At 31.2% G+C, this 25,178-nt stretch overlaps 1 protein-coding gene across 9 annotated transcripts in view; it reads right to left on the reverse strand.

The window, feature by feature from the left end:
- Nucleotides 1-25,178, reverse strand: part of LOC118196646 (uncharacterized) — a 109,326-nt gene that overhangs the window by 16,542 nt on the left and 67,606 nt on the right. For 4 of the 9 annotated variants that reach the window (XM_085822766.1, XM_085822763.1, XM_085822761.1 and 1 more), the window contains 13 exons: nucleotides 17,217-17,294; nucleotides 15,763-15,840; nucleotides 14,826-14,903; nucleotides 14,643-14,720; nucleotides 9,919-10,059; nucleotides 6,831-6,908; nucleotides 6,648-6,725; nucleotides 5,725-5,802; nucleotides 5,543-5,620; nucleotides 4,618-4,695; nucleotides 4,436-4,513; nucleotides 3,399-3,476; nucleotides 3,216-3,293 (listed from right to left, as the gene is read on the reverse strand). In XM_085822766.1, coding sequence (XP_085678892.1) covers nucleotides 3,216-3,293; nucleotides 3,399-3,476; nucleotides 4,436-4,513; nucleotides 4,618-4,695; nucleotides 5,543-5,620; nucleotides 5,725-5,802; nucleotides 6,648-6,725; nucleotides 6,831-6,908; nucleotides 9,919-10,059; nucleotides 14,643-14,720; nucleotides 14,826-14,903; nucleotides 15,763-15,840; nucleotides 17,217-17,294 — 1,077 coding nt within the window. The remainder of the gene's footprint in view (nucleotides 1-3,215; nucleotides 3,294-3,398; nucleotides 3,477-4,435; nucleotides 4,514-4,617; nucleotides 4,696-5,542; nucleotides 5,621-5,724; nucleotides 5,803-6,647; nucleotides 6,726-6,830; nucleotides 6,909-9,918; nucleotides 10,060-14,642; nucleotides 14,721-14,825; nucleotides 14,904-15,762; nucleotides 15,841-17,216; nucleotides 17,295-25,178) is intronic. The other 5 variants (XM_085822768.1, XM_085822764.1, XM_085822762.1 and 2 more) reach the window with 4 other exon arrangements.

The following is a 25,178-nucleotide window of genomic DNA, read 5'->3' on the forward strand; positions in this document are numbered from 1 at the left end:
AATTTTGAAACTTTTTCATCACAGCTCATTTAGTAAATGAAATATTTTTATTTCTACTAAGCAAAAATGTCTCCAAAATCTATTAATATTTAATATTTATGTAAGTATACACCACCTAAAATAGTAATAATTTAATTATTGACAGATTTACCTGTCAGAAAAGCACCTAATTTCATTGAAACACAAGCCAATTATTTGGGGGTTTTATTATTATTATTTTTTAAAATAATGGAAAATATTTTCTCTGAGGTTGCCTTTGAATGTAGTGCCTTTTCTTTCTTTCTTTTTCTTTAGGGCGGGGGGGAGATTAAAGACAGAATTCAGATACTTTGCATTTAAAAGCTTTAAAATGATCGTAAACTGAAATTGCAATGTTGCGTTCAAATGAAAATCAAATCAAAAAGCATTTGACTTTTATATCATATGCTTCATTGCCTTTTATGAAAAAATTCGGTATCTCTTTGGATTTTACAGCAATGCCTTTAAAAACATTTACACACAGTCAAATTTTAAACTATTAAACACAATCAAATTTTAAACTATGCTGCACTGAGAAGTCTTGCATAATTTATATAATTTAATTTATGTAAATTGAATTATGTAAATTATGCGAAACTTGCATAAGTCACATAGTTAAATTTTTCGCTAGTGCATAATTCTACAGAAACTTTAGATGCTTTAAAGCACAGAAATTCTGTAGAATATGAGGCTTGGTTTGATAATTTTAGCTTCTTATTCTAAGGTGATATAAATCACAAGCTTGAAAAATTTCCAAGTTAATCACAACTCATAAGAAATGCGTGTGACACCCCCTCCCCTAAATAAAAAACCTTCACTGAAAAGTTTGGAATGGTAAGTTGCTGACCTACAAATAGTCACGTGAATTAACTTAGCCATTAACTTAGCACATGATATCATGAGATTTGCCAATCACCAGAAGAAGCAGTTGGTTCAGCTTTATATACTATTTTCCTTGTCCCCTTTCATTAAATTTGTAGTTTTAAGCATTTTTCATGGAAAATTTGGAGTAACTGTAGTATTGGAGTCTCTGCATATACTAAAAGCTAAAGATATAGTCAGCAACTTTTAGTGGTAACCAGGAATGTCAAGAGTGAAGCAGGTTTGTTTATACTAATGGATGCTATTTCAAAAAGGAACATGTAAAAGTTTTTCACATTTCTGAAAATAAATGCCCTATATGTATTTGTAGTTATATTTTTGAACGAAGGAACACTTTTAATAACTACAAAACTTATTTTACCAAATTACATGGTACATCTTATGCATGTTTATTTCCCTTTTTGTTCCTTACTAGATTAAATTAAAAAATTTCCATTTATAATACACTTATGGAAAATAAAACAGTATGTTCATGCAGAATTATTACCCTAAGAAGAATTGGTATCATACTGCTCAATGAACTTAGATATACTGAAAAATTTTATTAGTACATTCCACCTGAGTATTACTGAGAAGCAATTCCAATATAGTAGAGGACATTTATACCATTCCTACATAATATATAATGAGTACAAATTAACAAAAATTTTCAATTATATAAATACAGCGAAACTTAAGGAGACCTTTATACACTTTCATAAGCCTTATTATATATATATATATAAAGTACAGAACAAAGTATATTCTTTTACAGATATAAATTTTCCAAATGAGAAGGTCTCAAGTTATATTGTGCATTCTTCAACTAATATTCAGATAAATTTCAACACACATATATATATAATGCAAGATAAAAAAGGTTTAAACAAACATACTAGCTTGAGTTCATACTATTCCCTTAACTCTCAATTTTAATTTGGCTATTTTTCCTAAAAAGAGTTACAATTTAACCTTCCAGTACGAGCGCTTGGCAATTTTACATGAGCACGCGCGCGTAGTATTTTTTACGACATCCGTTTTTTTATCTTTTTTGGAATGAAAAATCGACAGAAATGAGTGAATATTGATAATAAATTTGCTAAGAAATAAAATATTAATCTTATTATTGCAAAATATAAATCATTATCACATTCAACTATAAGTAAATTATTTTTAAGTTCTTATGTTAGTGAGATGGAAATGCAATGATGTATTTCATCACAGAAAATTTTAAATTTATTATTTAATAATTATATTTTAAAATCGAAGCTAATTTTAATATTCATCAACAACAAGTAAAGACAAAAAGGAAAACACCTTGGTAGGAAAAAAAGTAAGTGTAGCATTACTTCTGCAAGGAAATTTACTTCTTACTGGTTACAAAAATGCACTTTAAACTAAATTTAATGTTTTTATTTATTTCTAAAAAATAGAAATAAAAGAAAATAAGGAATTGAAATCACTATTGTTCTCCCATCCAAAGGCTTCCTTGTCTTCCTTTTCTTCAGCAGATAATTCTTGAAGAATATGAGCAAAATCAACTGGTTGCACATATTTTTTTGCGATTGAAAACTGATATAAAATTTACACAGGCAAATGTATTCAAATTAAAATAATACATGACAATTAATAACACAAAATTACAAAATATTTGAGAAAAAAAATATTTTCCGAATTTTAAAACACGACCAAGCACGTATCGTAAATTTTGTGAAAAAGCTGCCACGTAGAACAAAAGTCCAGTTAAAAAAAAGTCAAATGACTTCCTATTGGCACATTCCATGACGTGGGGAAGAGTAGAAAGGAGCAATAGAAATGATCTTCAGACAGTTTCAATATGCGAAAAATGTGCATTAAAAACTGAATTTCTTGTAAATTTTGCGCATACGCGCGTGCTGCAAGGTTAAAATAAATCAACATAAATTGCAACATTAGAAAATTAATCAGTGTCATATATTCTTGCACAATGCTAAGGACACATGCACTAATATAATATTTCAAACTTCAGAAATTTTAAATTTGGGAACTAAAACTTAGTCAGTCAATGGGGGCAAATCTTAACTGAAGCTATATCACTCTGAACCAAATCTGAATCTTGGGTACATCATATTCGATCTTGGCTTCTGTTCTTACTCGTTCATACAAGAAAGAGCACACTTAGAATGAGTTTATCAATGATGCATCAACAAGAATAATAAAGCATTTAAATCGGCCATGCATACAACTACATGCCTTGGCTGCCATTATCAACATCCATGACATCAACACCCAAATAATACTTTTGTTTCATTCATAATCTTACAAAGAATGGAACATAAAACGAAAAAAAATATTACCTAAATTAATTCTTGCTACAGATAACTCTGAGGTTTCATGCCCTTTTGATATGCTGGCAGGTTTTCTTTTCCTTTGTGCTGTAATATAAAACAGAATTTATTTAAATACAAAAACAGTTGAGTTGATATGATTAAATGAATTATTTTTCCTTTTATATATACATCACACATATAGTTTATTACCTGAGTTAAAACCAACTGTAGATAAATCGGATGTTTCAGCCACTTCTGTAATGTTGGCAGATTTGCTTTTCTTTTTAACTGTAACATAAAACAGAATTTATTTAAATCCAAAAACAGTTATGTTGAAAAAATAAATTCTCTTTTTTAATAAAACAGAAAAATAAATTAAGTTGAAATGATGATTTTTTTTTCCTTCTTAAAGATATTACATATATACTATATGTATATGTACAATACCACAATAAAAATTTTTAATAACTGCCTTTTTATATTTTAAACTAAAAAAAAAAAAAAAAACAACAACACAGAAATATCTAAAGTGTGACAAATTTTAAGCAAAATGAGCTACGAAAAAAAGGGGGGGGGAGGGGAGAACTATTTTCATTTGAATTCATGCCAAAACATTACACCATTCAATACACATTTAATTATTGAAATATAGTTAAGTTCTCACTTAAATACATAAGGAGCTCTATTTTTTATGAATTATTTTTGTTCGCTTCTATCATCAAAAAGGGGAAAAAATTGCTAATACCATGTTTGATTTCTATCTGTCATTTTACATCACTTGAAGTCATCAATATTATAACAGCTAACTCCCTTTTTTTTTTTTTTTTTCCAAAGAAGACCAATCAAACAAAGTTTTCCCTTCACAAATATGGCAATTTCCTGGTTTAATATCTGTGGCTTCATGTATCAACACTTAGGAGAACTAAATGAAGAAAAGTAGCATAACTTACATAAGCACATACACACTGAATCACAGGCAGTAATGTCATGGGAATAATTATTCGATCATGGCTTCTGTTCTTACTGCAATATCCTTCATCCAACAAAGAGAACACTTAGAATGATTTCATCAATGATGCATCAGAAATGTGCATCAACAAGAATAATAAAACATTTAAATCGGCCATGCATGCAACTGCATGCGTTGGCTGCCATTATCAAAATCTATGACATCAACAGCCAAATAATACTTTTGTTTCATTCATAATCTTTCAAAGAATGGAACATAACATGAAAAAATTTATTACCTAAATTAATTCTTGCTACAGATAACTCTGAGGTTTCATGCCCTTTTGATATGCTGGCAGGTTTTCTTGTCCTTTGTGCTGTAATATAAAACAGAATTTATTTAAATACAAAAACAGTTGAGTTGATATGATTAAATGAATTATTTTCCTTTTATATATACATCATACATATAATTTATTACCTGAGTTAAAACCAACTGTAGATAAATCGGATGTTTCAGCCACTTCTGTAATGTTGGCAGATTTGCTTTTCTTTTTAACTGTAACATAAAACAGAATTTATTTAAATCCAAAAACAGTTATGTTGAAAAAATAAATTCTCTTTTTTAATAAAACAGAAAAATAATTTAAGTTGAAATGATGATTTTTTTCTGCTTAAAGATATTACATATATACTATATGTATATCTACAATACCACAATAAAAATTTTTAATAACTGCCTTTTTATATTTTAAACTAAAAAAAAAAAAAAAAAAAACATTCAATACACATTTAATTATTGAAATATAGTTAAGTTCTCACTTAAATACATAAGGAGCTCTATTTTTTATGAATTATTTTTGTTCGCTTCTATCATCAAAAAGGGGAAAAAATTGCTAATACCATGTTTGATTTCTATCTGTCATTTTACATCACTTCAAGTAATCAATATTATAACAGCTGACTTTTTTTTTTTTTTTTTTTTAAAAAAAGAAGGCCACACAAACAAAGTTTTCCCTTCACAAATATGGCAATTTTCTGGTTTAATATCTGTGGCTTCACGTATCAACACTTCGGAGAACTAAATGAAGAAAAGTAACATAACTTACATAAGCACACACACACTGAATCACAGGCAGTAATGTAATGAGAATTATTATTTGATCGTGGCTTCTGTTCTTACTGCAATATCCTTCATCCAACAAAGAGAACACTTAGAATGATTTCATCAATGATGCATCAGAAATGTGCATCAACAAGAATAATAAAACATTTAAATCGGCCATGCATGCAACTGCATGCGTTGGCTGCCATTATCAAAATCTATGACATCAACAGCCAAATAATACTTTTGTTTCATTCATAATCTTTCAAAGAATGGAACATAACATGAAAAAATTTATTACCTAAATTAATTCTTGCTACAGATAACTCTGAGGTTTCATGCCCTTTTGATATGCTGGCAGGTTTTCTTGTCCTTTGTGCTGTAATATAAAACAGAATTTATTTAAATACAAAAACAGTTGAGTTGATATGATTAAATGAATTATTTTCCTTTTATATATACATCATACATATAATTTATTACCTGAGTTAAAACCAACTGTAGATAAATCGGATGTTTCAGCCACTTCTGTAATGTTGGCAGATTTGCTTTTCTTTTTAACTGTAACATAAAACAGAATTTATTTAAATCCAAAAACAGTTATGTTGAAAAAATAAATTCTCTTTTTTAATAAAACAGAAAAATAATTTAAGTTGAAATGATGATTTTTTTCTGCTTAAAGATATTACATATATACTATATGTATATCTACAATACCACAATAAAAATTTTTAATAACTGCCTTTTTATATTTTAAACTAAAAAAAAAAAAAAAAAAAACATTCAATACACATTTAATTATTGAAATATAGTTAAGTTCTCACTTAAATACATAAGGAGCTCTATTTTTTATGAATTATTTTTGTTCGCTTCTATCATCAAAAAGGGGAAAAAATTGCTAATACCATGTTTGATTTCTATCTGTCATTTTACATCACTTCAAGTAATCAATATTATAACAGCTGACTTTTTTTTTTTTTTTTTTAAAAAAAGAAGGCCACACAAACAAAGTTTTCCCTTCACAAATATGGCAATTTTCTGGTTTAATATCTGTGGCTTCACGTATCAACACTTCGGAGAACTAAATGAAGAAAAGTAACATAACTTACATAAGCACACACACACTGAATCACAGGCAGTAATGTAATGAGAATTATTATTTGATCGTGGCTTCTGTTCTTACTGCAATATCTTTCATCTAAGAAAGAGCATGCTTAGAATGAGTTCATCAATGATGCATCAGATATGTGCATTAACAAGAATAATAAAATATTTAAATCGGATATGAATGCAACTGTGTGCTTTGGTTTTTTTGTCATTATCAACATTTACCTTCAACTAAATAATATTTTTGTTTTATTCATAGTCTTACAAAGTATGGAATATATTATGAAACAATTTATTACCCGAATTAATACTTCCTACAGATAAATCTGATGTTTCATGCCCTTTTGATATGCTGGCAGGTTTGTTTTTCTTTTGTGCTGTAACATAAAACAGAATTTATTTAAATACAAAAACAGTTGAGTTGATATGATGGAATGAATTACTTTTCTTTTTATACATACATCATACATATAATTTATTACCTGAGTTAAAACCAGCTCTAGATACACCTGATATTTCATCCGCTTCTGTAATGTCGGCAGATTTGCTTTTTTTTTTTACTGGAACATAAAGCAGAATTTATATAAATCTAAAAACAGTTAAGTTGAAATGTTACAAAAATTAATTTTCCTTTTTAATAAAATACAAAAATAATTTAAGTTGAAATGGTGAAATTTATTTTTTTTCTTAAAGATATTACATATCTACAATCACAAAATACATTTTTTAATAACTGCCTTTTCATATTTTTAACTAAAAAAAAAAAACTAAAGTGTGACAAATTTTAAGCAAAATGAACTACAAAAAGAAAAAAAAAAGGGGGGGGGGAGAACTATTTTCATTTGAATTCTTGCCAAATTTTTACAACATTCAATACACGTTGAATTATTGAAATATAGTAAATTCTCACATAAATACATAAGCAGTTTTTTTATGAATTATTTTTATTTGCTTCTATCATCAAAAAGAAAAAAAATTGCTAATACCATATTTGATTTCTATCTGTCCTTTTACATCACTTTAAGTCATCTATATTGCTGACATTTTTTTTTAAGAAGGCCACACAAACAAAGTCCTCCCTTCACAATTACGGTAATTTTCTGGTTTAATATCTGTGGCTTCACTTATCATCACTTCGGAGAACTAAATGAAGAAAAGTAGCCATAACTTACATAAGCATGCACACTGAATCACAGGCAGCGATGTCATGGGACTTTTAATTATATACAGTTGCAAAGAAGTAGTGAGGATGTTATGGGAAGTGTTTGCAGTGAAGGAGGTTCAGAATAGAAGAGACTCCTCCTTCGAGCTAAATAACGGTCTCCCACAGGTGTTGTAACTCGAGGTCTGCCTGGAACACGTCTTCTAGAGACAGAAACTTCGGATTCAAACTGATTCCATAGTCGGTGGCCCACATTACGAGAGACATTGGGATGGCATCAGCTTGTGACATCCCCATTTCTATCCGTCTGATCGTCCGCTACCTCAATGAATCAGGCAGACTTCTCCTGGACATTGATAGACTCTCCTAAATATTGTCCACGAAACTGTAATAACAACTGAAGACCAACAGTCATGAACAAAAATTACAATTTTTACATTTCTTCTCCAACTCCTATATAAGTATTCATTTCTATAAAGTAGTGATAGCTATTGTTTCTGCATATATTTTCTTAAAATTCATTACTATCATGCATATGAGCTGTGAATTTAAACGTTACTGACATTTCTGTAAATGTGAGCTTTGAAAAACATGTTGTTCCTTAACTTTTGGAGGGCAGTGTATTATGACCAAATAGAGACACCAACTGAATAGTTTCAAAAGAGATTTTTGTTTGCTCCTAATTAAAACTGAACAATATGTTAAATATTTAGTCTTACAGCACCAGCCCAAAGGATCCAGTAAATAATTAAAATTTTTACATCTAATTTTTTTCTTCAATTAAAGCAGTTTCTTTATTATTTTTAAATAAATTTTTGTCTATTATAAATCCTATCAAGGTGGTCGCTGGCTGTGTCTATATTTTAGGAGAGGCTATCATGGGGGAGATTTGCTGCTTTCATAGGACTAGAACCATCCTTTATACAGTGGTCCGTTCAGGCATGGCAGGGACTCATAATGGAGCTGTCAAGCCTGAACTTAGCCTAACGTTTTCATAATCAAACATTTGTTAAATGTTTGATTATGAAAAAGTTAAATGTTTGATTATGAAAAAGGTCGACATTTGGATTTTTGGACCTGGAGAATGACATAACTTGTGTATGAGCAGCTAATGCTGCTTGGGTCTGAGCCTCCTCTCTGATGCAATGGAATGTCTATTAAATACAGTCAAACGTCGTTAATCCAGACTCGTCGGGACTTAGGCGATTCCGGATTATAGATGCTTAATATTTATTTGTTTACTTTATTAAACATTTCTTTCAATGTAAGTTGTTTAAGTTGCTTCGTTTTATGTGATAATACTTTCTCTTTAATTCTATAAACAGACATAATTTCTTGTTCAGTTACAAAGTTCCGCTGTTCAAGTCCCGTAATTGCTGTGTCGAGAATACCGACTAACTTATCAATCGAAATTTTTTCGTTTTCACTAACCTCTCTGTCACCTTCTTCATGTCTTTATCCATTTTTAGTGCTTTGCAGTGAAGCTGCTTTTACCGTTACAACCTGAAGGCTGTGTTGCTAATTGTTTCAGCATGTTTACTGTAGTTTTTAAACCACTGTCCTGTGTAAATTGTGTTTTAAGTCTTCATCAAGTGATATCACAATTACTCTAAATCCACCAACCTGTACAGTGCAACAATATTTAACTGCTGTCGAATATTCAGCATCTGTGCCAGACAGTTTATTTTAATTAGATGTTGCTGTATGTATATATCTGTAGACATTTAAATTCTTTTACTACATTATATGTTTTGTATTTGTGATAACATTTATTTTTTTTATGTGCTATTGTTTCTAATAACGGAACTGTCAATTTTGCTGATCGCTATGTGCAGAACATAAGACTTCACAAGTGATTTTCACTATTTCTTGCACACTAAGAAGAGATGCTTTACACCTGCATTTTGCCTAAGCTCTTTAAGGTTAATTACTGCGCTGTTTGTATCTGATTATTACAATACATTATTAATTTCTTCTGGTGTATATGGAGTGGTGTTTCAGAGAGTTATAAACGACCTGACAGCCCACAAAAATATCTATCACATACTATTTTCCTGTACTATTTTTTAGTGTATGGATGCACAACATTAATATGTATGAACAAATATAAAATACTGAGAATATACCTAAATAAATGAATTTTGAAATCTATCCCATTTGTTATAAGAATTCTCTGAAAGTCCAAGGAGCAAACAGATAAATTATTAATGCAAATCAAATATTTAGAACTTATGTCAGTTCATGAATAAAGTGACACACATATGTCAGAAAGCACACTTTTTCTTGAATATAATTGGGGAAAGATATTGCAGTCATAATCATCATTTTACTGCAAACTTATTGGGACATGCTACAGCAATGGGGTTTTCATAGAAACACAATAGAGATAGTTATACTGATATACATACTTTGATTTTTTCTGTAATTTTCAAGCACAACATATGGAATAAGGGACCCCTCTTTAGATTTTGTTTCTTTCACCACCTCATTATCATACTCTGGACCCATAGGATGTTCTTCATTCCAGTTTTCATTTCCCATATTCAATTCTGCATTAAATGACATAGTAAAAGAAAATCCTTAAATAATTAACAGAAAAAACTTTCATTTACTTAAAAAATATAAAACAATATGCGCATAAACATGGCAATGTCAAATTTAAAATTAGTAACCCCTTCCCCCCAAAAACACATTTTTTGGGGTGGGGTATATTTCCTTGTTGCCATGTGTCACCAATTTAATTCCCCCAAAAAGACACAAACACACAAAAGGGCCATGATGCAAAAAGAGTGTATTTGTTGAACCACATCATGAAATTAAAATGTGATTTTAAGTCAAAATGGTAATACTGCCTTCCTTTTGGTTTTCTACAGATATTTTTGGCTGTTAAACTACTGATAATTGGGACATTGTCACTGAAACAGAAGACTTCAGTTACATCATCTTCAATTAGCATTTCTTCACATAATCCATTAATTGAAAAGTTTTACTTCATGCTTATAATATATCCAAAAATCAACAGATTTTAAGCAATCATCATGATGAGACACGGTAGCTGGCTATAAGCAGCATCATCTCTAGCATTTTTTGAAATCCTAGACAGTTAGTATGGTTGGTTCCCTACATAAATAAAACATAATTTGTAATTCAGAGAAAAATGTTCCTATATTTAATTGCTGCTTCCAAGAACTACTTAAATGAAGTCCAACTGCCTGCTTAAACAAACACCCTTGCTGCTGACCTGATTTAAAAATTCTGCTTTATAGCAGCATCAGTGTGCATAAATTTCCAGTATCCATTGAGTGATTGTTGAATAAAAAGTTATGAGAGAAAACTAAAATTGAAATGTTATTGTTCATTAAAACTAATTTTTATGAGATAATTTTATTGTTTCATTCTAATATGATGAACTATATATACCAATATGATGAACAAAACAAAAAAAACAGGGCGATAAAAATTGAATGGATTATATTGGACTATAACTGATGTTCAGCTATTCAGATATTTTCATGGAGGATGACTTGATGATTTTTCAACAAAGCTGAATGAATAGCTTTGATGCTTTTCTCAGTTTTGCTGGTTACAACTCAATTGGGACAATTATAAGTTCTTATACTTTTTTGTTCGTCTTAGAAACATTTGAACCACTCGCACATGGCTCATAAACGCTTACTATATGTGTCTGCAACCGTGTACAAGTCTTAACTCAGATAACTTTAAAATTTGACATAAATTTTCTTTCAGGGCAGATGCCGTGACAAGATACTTCAAATATTCACTCAAAGCTTCCCTCTATGCAAGTGAATTGAGCTACGATGTTACGTCTCAGTTTGGATGCATGGCATGATCCAGTGTCAATCTGTGCCAAGCAACCTTGTCCTGCTTAGTTTACTTTGTACATTTGGACCCAATTTTGAAACTTTTTCATCACAGCTCATTTAGTAAATGAAATATTTTTATTTCTACTAAGCAAAAATGTCTCCAAAATCTATTAATATTTAATATTTATGTAAGTATACACCACCTAAAATAGTAATAATTTAATTATTGACAGATTTACCTGTCAGAAAAGCACCTAATTTCATTGAAACACAAGCCAATTATTTGGGGGTTTTATTATTATTATTTTTTAAAATAATGGAAAATATTTTCTCTGAGGTTGCCTTTGAATGTAGTGCCTTTTCTTTCTTTCTTTTTCTTTAGGGCGGGGGGGAGATTAAAGACAGAATTCAGATACTTTGCATTTAAAAGCTTTAAAATGATCGTAAACTGAAATTGCAATGTTGCGTTCAAATGAAAATCAAATCAAAAAGCATTTGACTTTTATATCATATGCTTCATTGCCTTTTATGAAAAAATTCGGTATCTCTTTGGATTTTACAGCAATGCCTTTAAAAACATTTACACACAGTCAAATTTTAAACTATTAAACACAATCAAATTTTAAACTATGCTGCACTGAGAAGTCTTGCATAATTTATATAATTTAATTTATGTAAATTGAATTATGTAAATTATGCGAAACTTGCATAAGTCACATAGTTAAATTTTTCGCTAGTGCATAATTCTACAGAAACTTTAGATGCTTTAAAGCACAGAAATTCTGTAGAATATGAGGCTTGGTTTGATAATTTTAGCTTCTTATTCTAAGGTGATATAAATCACAAGCTTGAAAAATTTCCAAGTTAATCACAACTCATAAGAAATGCGTGTGACACCCCCTCCCCTAAATAAAAAACCTTCACTGAAAAGTTTGGAATGGTAAGTTGCTGACCTACAAATAGTCACGTGAATTAACTTAGCCATTAACTTAGCACATGATATCATGAGATTTGCCAATCACCAGAAGAAGCAGTTGGTTCAGCTTTATATACTATTTTCCTTGTCCCCTTTCATTAAATTTGTAGTTCTTAAGCATTTTTCATGGAAAATTTGGAGTAACTGTAGTATTGGAGTCTCTGCATATACTAAAAGCTAAAAGATATATTCAGCAACTTTTAGTGGTAACCAGGAATGTCAAGAGCGAAGCAGGTTTGTTTATACTAATGGATGCTATTTCAAAAAGGAAAATGTAAAAGTTTTTCACATTTCTGAAAATAAATGCCCTATATATATTTGTAGTTATATTTTTGAACGAAGGAACACTTTTAATAACTACAAAACTTATTTTACCAAATTACATGGTACATCTTATGCATGTTTATTTCCCTTTTTGTTCCTTACTAGATTAAATTAAAAAATTTCCATTTATAATACACTTATGGAAAATAAAACAGTATGTTCATGCAGAATTATTACCCTAAGAAGAATTGGTATCATACTGCTCAATGAACTTAGATATACTGAAAAATTTTATTAGTACATTCCACCTGAGTATTACTGAGAAGCAATTCCAATATAGTAGAGGACATTTATACCATTCCTACATAATATATAATGAGTACAAATTAACAAAAATTTTCAATTATATAAATACAGCGAAACTTAAGGAGACCTTTATACACTTTCATAAGCCTTATTATATATATATATATAAAGTACAGAACAAAGTATATTCTTTTACAGATATAAATTTTCCAAATGAGAAGGTCTCAAGTTATATTGTGCATTCTTCAACTAATATTCAGATAAATTTCAACACACATATATATATAATGCAAGATAAAAAAGGTTTAAACAAACATACTAGCTTGAGTTCATACTATTCCCTTAACTCTCAATTTTAATTTGGCTATTTTTCCTAAAAAGAGTTACAATTTAACCTTCCAGTACGAGCGCTTGGCAATTTTACATGAGCACGCGCGCGTAGTATTTTTTACGGCATCCGTTATTTTATCATTTTTGGCATGAAAAATCGACAGAAATGAGTGAATATTGATAATAAATTTGCTAAGAAATAAAATATTAATCTTATTATTGCAAAATATAAATCATTATCACATTCAACTATAAGTAAATTATTTTTAAGTTTTTATGTTAGTAAGATGGAAATGCAATGATGTATTTCATCACAGAAAATTTTAAATTTATTATTTAATAATTATATTTTAAAATCGAAGCTAATTTTAATATTCATCAACAACAAGTAAAGACAATAAAAAAGGAAAACACCTTGGTAGGAAAAAAAGTAAGTGTAGCATTACTTCTGCAAGGAAATTTACTTCTTACTGGTTACAAAAATGCACTTTAAACTAAATTTAATGTTTTTATTTATTTCTAAAAAATAGAAATAAAAGAAAATAAGGAATTGAAATCACTATTGTTCTCCCATCCAAAGGCTTCCTTGTCTTCCATTTCTTCATCAGATAATTCTTGAAGAATATGAGCAAAATCAACTGGTTGCACATATTTTTTTGCGATTGAAAACTGATATAAAATTTACACACGCAAATGTATTCAAATTAAAATAATACATGACAATTAATAACACAAAATTACAAAATATTTGAGAAAAAAAATATTTTCCGAATTTTAAAACACGCCCAAGCACGTATCGTAAATTTTGTGAAAAAGCTACCACGTAGAACAAAAGTCCAGTTAAAAAAAAGTCAAATGACTTCCTATTGGCACATTCCATGATGTGGGGAAGAGTAGAAAGGAGCAATGGAAATGATCTTCAGACAGTTTCAATATGCGAAAAATGTGCATTAAAAACTGAATTTCTTGTAAATTTTGCGCATACGCGCGTGCTGCAAGGTTAAAATAAATCAACATAAATTGCAACATTAGAAAATTTATCAGTGTCATATATTCTTGCACAATGCTAATGACACATGCACTAATATAATATTTAAAACTTCAGAAATTTTAAATTTGGGAACTAAAACTTAGTCAGTCAATGGGGGCAAATCTTAACTGAAGCTATCACTCTGAACCAAATCTGAATCTTGGGCACATCATATTCGATCTTGGCTTCTGTTCTTACTCGTTCATACAAGAGAGAGCACACTTAGAATGAGTTTAATCAATGATGCATCAACAAGAATAATAAAGCATTTAAATCGGCCATGCATACAACTGCATGCCTTGACTGCCATTATCAACATCCATGACATCAACACACAAATAATACTTTTGTTTCATTCATAATCTTACAAAGAATGGAATATAACACGAAAAAAAATATTACCTAAATTAATTCTTGCTACAGATAACTCTGAGGTTTCATGCCCTTTTGATATGCTGGCAGGTTTTCTTGTCCTTTGTGCTGTAATATAAAACAGAATTTATTTAAATACAAAAACAGTTGAGTTGATATGATTAAATGAATTATTTTTCCTTTTATATATACATCACACATATAATTTATTACCTGAGTTAAAACCAACTGTAGATAAATCGGATGTTTCAGCCACTTCTGTAATGTTGGCAGATTTGCTTTTCTTTTTAACTGTAACATAAAACAGAATTTATTTAAATCCAAAAACAGTTATGTTGAAAAAATAAATTCTCTTTTTTAATAAAACAGAAAAATAATTTAAGTTGAAATGATGATTTTTTTCTTCTTAAAGATATTACATATATACTATATGTATATCTACAATACCACAATAAAAATTTTTAATAACTGCCTTTTTATATTTTAAACTAAAAAAAAAAAAAAAAAAAAAAAAAAAAAAAACATTCAATACACATTTAATTATTGAAATATAGTTAAGTTCTCACTTAAATACATAAGGAGCTCTATTTTTTATGAATTATTTTTGTTCGCTTCTATCATCAAAAAGGGGAAAAAATTGCTAATACCATGTTTGATTTCTATCTATCATTTTACATCACTTCAAGTAATCAATATTATAACAGCTGACTCTTTTTTTTTTTTTTTTTATAAAAAAGAAGGCCACACAAACAAAGTTTTCCCTTCACAAATATGGCAATTTTCTGGTTTAATATCTGTGGCTTCACGTATCAACACTTCGGAGAACTAAATGAAGAAAAGTAACATAACTTACATAAGCACACACACACTGAATCACAGGCAGTAATGTAATGAGAATTATTATTTGATCGTGGCTTCTGTTCTTACTGCAATATCTTTCATCTAAGAAAGAGCATGCTTAGAATGAGTTCATCAATGATGCATCAGATATGTGCATTAACAAGAATAATAAAATATTTAAATCGGATGTGAATGCAACTGTGTGCTTTGGTTTTTTTGTCATTATCAACATTTACCTTCAACTAAATAATATTTTTGTTTTATTCATAGTCTTACAAAGTATGGAATATATCATGAAACAATTTATTACCTGAATTAATACTTCCTACAGATAAATCTGATGTGTCATGCCCTTTTGATATGCTGGCAGATTTGTTTTTCTTTTGTGCTGTAACATAAAACAGAATTTATTTAAATACAAAAACAGTTGAGTTGATATGATGGAATGAATTACAGGGGTTGGACAAAAATATGGAAAAACTTTTAAAAAAACATGTTTCTTTGCTTAATATGGTGTAGGAAACCCGTTGGCATCCAAAACAGCTTGCAGTCTTCTCGGAATGGATAAATACAGTTCCTGTATGTTTGCCAAGGGAATATTATACCATTCTTCCTGCAAAACGGTGGCAAGTTCAGATAACGATGTCGGCGGCGGATAACGAGAACGCACTTTCCGTTCCAATGTAGACCACAAAGGTTCAATAATATTCAGGTCTGGTGACTGTGGTGGCCAGGGGAGATGGGACAACTCATCCTTGTGCTCAGAAAACCAGTCCTGGACAATGTGAGCTGTGTGAACAGGGGCTTTGTCGTCTTGGAAGACACCATCACCATCGGGAAACAAAGTTTGTACCATGGGATGAACTTGATCGGCCAAAATGTTCACATAAGTCTTGGCAGTCATGTGCCCTGACACAGTTATCATGGGGCTAGCAGAGAACCACGATATGGCCGCCCAAACCATAACAGAACCCCCGCCATGTTTCACTCTTGGCAACAAGCAGTCTGTATTATAGGCTTGAGGTGGCGTTCTCCAGACGTAAACTCGGCCAGAAATGGGAAACAATGCGAAAGAAGACTCGTCAGACCATATTACTCGCTTCCACTGCTCTATAGTCCAGGCTTTATGATTTAAACACCACCTTTTCCTGTTACGGGCATTAGCATCACTGATGAGAGGCTTCTCAATTGCAGCACGGCCAGCAATTCCCTGTTTATGAAGCTCCCTTCTAATTGTTTTGGTACTCATAGGGTTCGGTAACACAACATTCATTTCAGCAGTAACTTTTGCAGCTGTGGTCTTCTTATTTTTCGTCACAATTGCCCTTAATGATCGTCTGTCACGATCACTCAGGACACACTTTCGTCCGCGCTGTGATTTAGCAGATGATGTTTTTCCGCTTTTCAAATATGCGGAATAAATCTTCGATACAGTACCTCTTGAAACACTAAACACCTCGGCTACCTTGCTTACGGAAGCACCTACTGTACGTGCTCCAACAATTTGCCCACGTTCGAAGTCTGTTAACTCTGACATAATGCAATGACAACCTCACATAACAGTACTCTGATAACAACTGAACTGTTTAGCACATTTACGAAGTTGTATAGGTGGCGTCAGTAGTCAAAAATGCCAGCGCCACCTACATATTTCATTAAAATCAATCTTTCTTTTCAAACATGCATTTCACAAGGTGTTTCCATATTTTTGTCCATTCACTGTACTTTTCTTTTTATACATACATCATACATATAATTTATTACCTGAGTTAAAACCAGCTGTAGATACAACTGATATTTCATCCGCTTCTGTAATGTTGGCAGATTTGCTTTTTTTTTTTACTGGAACATAAAGCAGAATTTATATAAATCTAAAAACAGTTAAGTTGAAATGTTGAAAAAATTAACTTTCCTTTTTAATAAAATACAAAAATAATTTAAGTTGAAATGGTGAAATTTATTTTTCTTCTTAAAGATATTACATATCTACAATCACAAAATACATTTTTTAATAACTGCCTTTTCATATTTTTAACTAAAAAAAAAACTAAAGTGTGACAAATTTTAAGCAAAATGAACTACAAAAAGAAAAAAAAAAGGGGGGGGGGGAGAAATATTTTCATTTGAATTCTTGCCAAATTTTTACAACATTCAATACACGTTGAATTATTGAAATATAGTAAATTCTCACATAAATACATAAGCAGTTTTTTTATGAATTATTTTTATTTGCTTCTATCATCAAAAAGAAAAAAAATTGCTAATACCATATTTGATTTCTATCTGTCCTTTTACATCACTTTAAGTCATCTATATTGCTGACATTTTTTTTTAAGAAGGCCACACAAACAAAGTCCTCCCTTCACAATTACGGTAATTTTCTGGTTTAATATCTGTGGCTTCACTTATCATCACTTCGGAGAACTAAATGAAGAAAAGTAGCCATAACTTACATAAGCATGCACACTGAATCACAGGCAGCGATGTCATGGGACTTTTAATTATATACAGTTGCAAAGAAGTAGTGAGGATGTTATGGGAAGTGTTTGCAGTGAAGGAGGTTCAGAATAGAAGAGACTCCTCCTTCGAGCTAAATAACGGTCTCCCACAGGTGTTGTAACTCGAGGTCTGCCTGGAACACGTCTTCTAGAGACAGAAACTTCGGATTCAAACTGATTCCATAGTCGGTGGCCCACATTACGAGAGACATTGGGATGGCATCAGCTTGTGACATTCCCATTTCTATCCGTCTGATCGTCCGCTACCTCAATGAATCAGGCAGACTTCTCCTGGACATTGATAGACTCTCCTAAATATTGTCCACGAAACTGTAATAACAACTGAAGACCAACAGTCATGAACAAAAATTACAATTTTTACATTTCTTCTCCAACTCCTATATAAGTATTCATTTCTATAAAGTAGTGATAGCTATTGTTTCTGCATATATTTTCTTAAAATTCATTACTATCATGCATATGAGCTGTGAATTTAAACGTTACTGACATTTCTGTAAATGTGAGCTTTGAAAAACATGTTGTTCCTTAACTTTTGGAGGGCAGTGTATTATGACCAAATAGAGACACCAACTGAATAGTTTCAAAAGAGATTTTTGTTTGCTCCTAATTAAAACTGAACAATATGTTAAATATTTAGTCTTACAGCACCAGCCCAAAGGATCCAGTAAATAATTAAAATTTTTACATCTAATTTTTTTCTTCAATTAAAGCAGTTTCTTTATTATTTTTAAATAAATTTTTGTCTATTATAAATCCTATCAAGGTGGTCGCTGGCTGTGTCTATATTTTAGGAGAGGCTATCATGGGGGAGATTTGCTGCTTTCATAGGACTAGAACCATCCTTTATACAGTGGTCCGTTCAGGCATGGCAGGGACTCATAATGGAGCTGTCAAGCCTGAACTTAGCCTAACGTTTTCATAATCAAACATTTGTTAAATGTTTGATTATGAAAAAGTTAAATGTTTGATTATGAAAAAGGTCGACATTTGGATTTTTGGACCTGGAGAATGACATAACTTGTGTATGGGCAGCTAATGCTGCTTGGGTCTGAGCCTCCTCTCTGATGCAATGGAATGTCTATTAAATACAGTCAAACGTCGTTAATCCAGACTTGTCGGGACTTCGGCGGTTCTGGATTATAGATGCTTAATATTTATTTGTTTACTTTATTAAACATTTCTTTCAATGTAAGTTGTTTAAGTTGCTTCGTTTTATGTGATAATACTTTCTCTTTAATTCTATAAACAGACATAATTTCTTGTTCAGTTACAAAGTTCCGCTGTTCAAGTCCCGTAATTGCTGTGTCGAGAATACCAACTTATCAATCGAAATTTTTTCGTTTTCACTAACCTCTCTGTCACCTTCTTCATGTCTTTATCCATTTTTTGCAGCAATTCCATTTTGTGTTTGATGGAAATCGAAACATACTTTTGCTTTGGCAGCTCCAGAATCGGAAATTCTTTTTAACATAATCGAAAGTTCAAGCTTACTTTTGTAAAATTGCAATTACCGTCTGAAAAAAAGTAATAAGCCGGATCCAGTTCGAAGATTAAGGAACAACGCAATCATCAACATTAACTGAAATAGATAATTAGATAATTTTAGCTTATACCGTCCGTTGTACATTAAACGTGCACGCGTAAACGCCTATGCGCATGTGTGAACGCTGCGCATGCGCAGAAAGTTTTTAGCTTTGAGGTCCGGATTATAGATCATTCCGGATTATGGGTGTCCGAATTAACGACTTTTGACTGTATAAGCATTAAGTATAAATAAATGGGTAAATTTTATGTTTTACTAAACCTGCCACTCAAAAAATTCTAGGCAGTTGTGCTAAATTAAGCTACTGTGGAATTGGTGGGCAGTATGGAAATTTTACCACATACAAAGTGGTCAAAGGTTTAAAATTCAATGGAAATATGCTGTTGATTACATATTTTTCATTTAAACATTTGAATGATAATAATAAATTGCTAAAATGATGTTGAAATTCTTAAGTTATGGTACATTGAACTTATTACCTAAAACTTTATGTATCATTCATTTTCCCACATATTTAATTTGCTAAGTATTTTGCAATATAATAATAAAATCTGGCCTCTATCAAATATTCAGCATAAACACCAGATTATTGATTTTAGCTGGATATCTATTGCATCATGCTTTTCATTTTTCTCTCTCATTTGTTAGCCTGTGGATACACAACATTACACTTTCCAAATTTCACTTTTAATGCAGTAATAAACAAAATATTAAAGGAAAACCATTTGTCCTGAATAAAGTACAAAGATAAAAACTTTTAATGAATTATCAACTATCAATGAAAGTGCAATAAAATATCAATAATTATAATAAAATAACACTGCACAGCAATGTTTTATTTTTCTGCTGCTCTAAAAATATGGCAGGTTTCCTCCAGATATTAAGCATCTGCGGAGTTACAGCAGCTATTTCTGTGGTGATTCAACTTTTTAATTTTTCAATTGTGTGAATCTCTGCAGCTTAAACTTGGTTCTTAAAGGATCTTCAGAAAAAGAAGTTGAATGATGTGACATCTAGAGAACTAGGTGGCCATGAAATTTGTTCCCATCTACCAATCCAATGATCTGGGAATGTTTCATTAAGGAAATCATGCACATGTGTATCCTTCTGACAGCGGCACAATTTTCTGAAGAAATTGATCATATTAATGATGTGTTCAAGACTGTCTACAGAACATTTCTTACACGGTTAGGTTCAACCACTCACGAAAAATATTATGAGCAGTTGACCTGGGAATTCTCGTTTGGAGGCTGGCACGGCAAACGGATTTACTGGGATAGCGCACAAACACGTCCTTGAATGGCATAAAAATTTTCATCTCTGACACTTGGCCTACCTGCACCTCCTTTGTGCAAAACATGATTGGTCTTTCGGAACTGTTTTAACTACCGTAATTTCGCGCGTATAGTCCGCGGACTATCTGTGTTTAAAATGCGAATTTTTGAAGCTGCGGATAATACGCTGGTTGTTCACGGTTAAAATCCTTGAAATTTAAAAAACACGCTGTCGTGAACTGCCGATGATCAAATATAAAAAAAGCACGAGATTCCAAGAAAACATTCGTATGTATCGTATCGATAGTAAACCATAGAGCATAGTGCAGAATGAATGAGTAGTAGCAAGTAGAGCTCCTAAAATCCAGGCCGGCACATCAAGCGATGCCGGGATATGAGCAAAGAAAGTCTTGTATGAACACTCACTTAGCGCAACCAGAGTCTTGTATCCCAGTGTCCTTCGCACTGCTTTAGCGCAACTGCCGGGAGGGGGAAAAGTAAGTGATGCGTCAGCTCGGTTTTTAGGAGCCATAGTAGCAAGCACCTGGAGTACAAAAAAAAAAAGCGTGATTCGTTTACTCGGTGGTTTGGCAACACCGAGTGAGTGGGGTCGAAGGTCACATTTCATTACCACTTATGACGAGTATAGCACGTTGCACAGTATTTTGTATTTCATCTTCGATAACGTTGATGAAACATCGCCAGGAAAAAGATGGAAATAGAGTAGCGGGCCGTTATTGGTTTAATCCTAGTATTCGGTGCACACAGGATTTGGCTACTTTTGGCGACTTTATGATGAGCAGTAAAAACGGGACATATACGATGAGTAGTTAACGGGTCATTTAAAAAAAATATATAGTTTAACATAGTACATACTACATATATAGTATATATACTATGTATATACACACATAGTATATAGTGCATAGTATATATATAGACGTTCTTTGGATAATTTTTGGTGTTGGCGATAATTTTCAAAGTCGTGCCAAGGCTGCACCGTATACTAGGATTTTACCCCGTTATTTTGAAGTGGACGAGAAAGCGGTGAGAAATTGGCGCAAAGGATGTGTTTAAAAAGCATGGGGATATTGCCGTATTAAAAAAACGTAATTTCGGACGTATAGCCCGCGGACTATCCGGTGGTGCGGACTATCTGACGATTTTTGAAATTTTTTTTTATATAAAATCTTGCGTGCAGACTATACGATGGTGCGGACTATACGTGCGAAATTACCGTACTTTATAATTTATTGTTCCGTTAAGGAAGCTTCAAATTCAGGTCCACTTCACCTCTGGGATTGTTTTTTGAGATTTCATTTCCCATAACCACAGAAAGCACTTGGCTTTTTTACTGCATGATGCCATTTTGCCTGTTAACATTCACAAAATTAGAAAAAACAAAATTTCTTTAACTACAGATTACATCAATATAAATTATTTCCAGTTATTTTGCAAAATTATGGTTCAATTTAATTTTGTTATCCAGTGATTAAATTATAAACACCCTATATAACTGTGTCAATCAACACCTGTCTACAGATACATATTCAATCCAATCAAATTCTAAATTGCATTTTTAAAAATTCATAGACAAAGTGCAGTAAAGGCACATCATCTTCTGTCTTTTCAAGATCGGCTTCTCAAGAATTGATTTTGAAACCTGCATGCCTAAAGCAATCGGTAACAGTTTGATGGAAATCACGCTCCACCTTATCACTATGTAGAAAATTACATCATGCAAGTAAATGAAAAGGAGAATTTGTCATCAATGAACAGTTACAGTACAAAGTCCGTAATCCATACCTGTCGGGACTTCGGCGATTCTGGATTATAGATCATCAATTTAAATCTGGTAAGATGGCATGCAGAAATTGTACAGTTAAAAATATTAAACCATAATTTATGAAATAAAGAACAATTATGATCTTAAGGGTATCAAATTTTACAAAGAAAAGCTTAATATTTATTTGTTTACTTTATTAAAAATTTCTGTTCAAGTTGCTTCGTTTTTTGTGCTAATACTTTCTCTTTAATTCTATAAACAGACATAATTTCTTGTTCAGTTACAAAGTTCCACTGTTCAAGTCCTGTAATTGCTGTGTCGAGAATGCTGACTAACTGCAACACATAACTGATATCATCTTTATAACATATAATTTTTTTTCACAATAATGTCATAAACATATATTTTAGTACATCATTACAGTTGTTCATTGTTTCCTATGGCAAAATTCTGTTGAACTAGCCAATTTATGTACTGATTTTGTAACTATTCTGATCCAAACCACCAAAGTGAACAAGAACACATTGTTCATGTTTAATAATTCTCGTCGTCATTCTGTTCTTTCAAGAGCTTTTTCTGGCCGCGCAATGTTGGAGATTTGATGTTTTACCAGATTCCTGATATTCACGGTATGCTCATGAAATGGTCGTATGCAAAAATTTAAATTTTATCGTTACCTCAGAGATGCTATGTCCCATCTCTCATGTGCTGACTACAACACCACGTTCAAACTCACTTAAATCTTGATAACATGCCATTGTAGCATCAGTAACTGATCTAACAACTTTACAAGACACTTACTGTATTATATAGGTGCTGCCAACCACTGCCCCTTACCATGAATCCATACCTTTGCTGTTTGCATACATATGATTATACCAGTTTTTTTTTGGGGGGGGGGCTCTTCAGTGTAAATCCAATTGGTTTCGTAATCTACATAAGTTATAGTTATTAGTTCATAAGTTACAGTTGAAATCTATGGATTTCAACTGTAACTTAATATCAACACTGTTCTTTTGGTATACAACACATAGGTAGCTGAAGATGATTCTAAAGATTTTAAATCTAGTTCAATAGTGTCATTTTCTGTATCCCAATCACGGCCTAAAATTTTAGCTTGTATAAAAGAATTATTCATTGATAAACCGTTTTTTAACCAGATGTCTTTTAACTTTTTAGAAGACTTAAATTTATGTATATTTGCATGCTTTAAAATGGTAACTGCATCAGATAACAGTTGGTAAGTTTTTTCTATTGTATTTGCTCCATTCCATTATATAAATCATCAACATATAAAGATGAATTCAACACTACATAAATTTCAGGCTTTTTAGTGATGTATTTTTTAATATGATACTTTATCTTAGCTAAAAGAATGAATGGACTGACATTAATACCAAATGGTAAATGTGTCATGTTCATAATTTTGAACAATTTACAATTGTCATTCTGAAAACAAAAGAATTTTAAATATTTGTGATCTTCCTCGGAAATACTTATTATTAGAAATGCCTTTTCTATATCAACGGAAAAAGCAATATTGTGATCTTGAAATTTAAGAATAACATCTAATATGTTAGGATTTAAATTAGGTTGTCTCCAATAAATCATATACAGATTTAGAATTTTCTCCATTACATGATGGATAAAAAACAATTCTAACATGAGAAGTTTCTTTATCTGGTCTTATCACTGCTTTATGGGGCATATAATAGCCTGATTTGAGATCTTTACTTTGATATACTTCAATAATTCTATCTTTGAGCTGTTCCTCAATTATTTTTATAATAATTATATTCTTCACGGTCTTCTTTATCCTTAGTTAATTCATCAGGGTTAGATTTTCAAAGTAACTTAATTTGATATGCACCATTATTAAAGGATAAAGAGTTTCCAAATTGATCAATTATATGTTTATCTTTAACAGACAATCTTACGCTTTCTTTTGAAACACAAACGGAGTTTAAATCCTGGAACTCTCATATCTCATCCTTATCCTTCATAACAGCAATATTTTGTGAACAAGCTTTCTTTTTTCCAAATTCTGAACCTCTAATTACCCATTCAGACAGTTTTATCGCACCTATACATTTGTTTATTGCGATTTTTTAATCTGAGAAGATTTTCCGAAATATATTGAATCCTATTAGGATTTTAACATCCAAATATTTATTTCTGTAGCATGAATCAGCAAGCTGTAATTGATGACCAGCCATAAATTCTGATGGTTGTTTATCTGGTGGGGAAATTATGGCTCTACTAATGTTTGGGATAATAAGTTTCAATTTTTATTGAATTATTCCTTGCTTTGATTTCCAATTCTATGACTGGATATTTTTTCTCTGTTGTGTGTTGCATTCCAAAGAAATAAATGGAAAATATTTCATAGCCAATAGGTTTTAACTTAAAAGAGTACTTGCTAAATGCTCACTGCAGAAATTTCTTCGACTCCCATTATCAAGTAGGAATTTAGAATTAAATTCTAAACTTGCAAGAATTGAACATGTTTTAAATAAAAATTTTTTTAACATGTCATGCTTGAATTATACTGTGGAACTGAATGGAAAATTTCAGAATTATAATTATTTGATATTTGAATATTCC

Source organism: Stegodyphus dumicola, chromosome 8 (genome assembly GCF_044657685.1).
Source record: "Stegodyphus dumicola isolate Sdum_Otavi_A_Nest chromosome 8, ASM4465768v1".
In the NCBI taxonomy this organism is placed as follows: Eukaryota; Metazoa; Arthropoda; class Arachnida; order Araneae; family Eresidae; genus Stegodyphus; species Stegodyphus dumicola.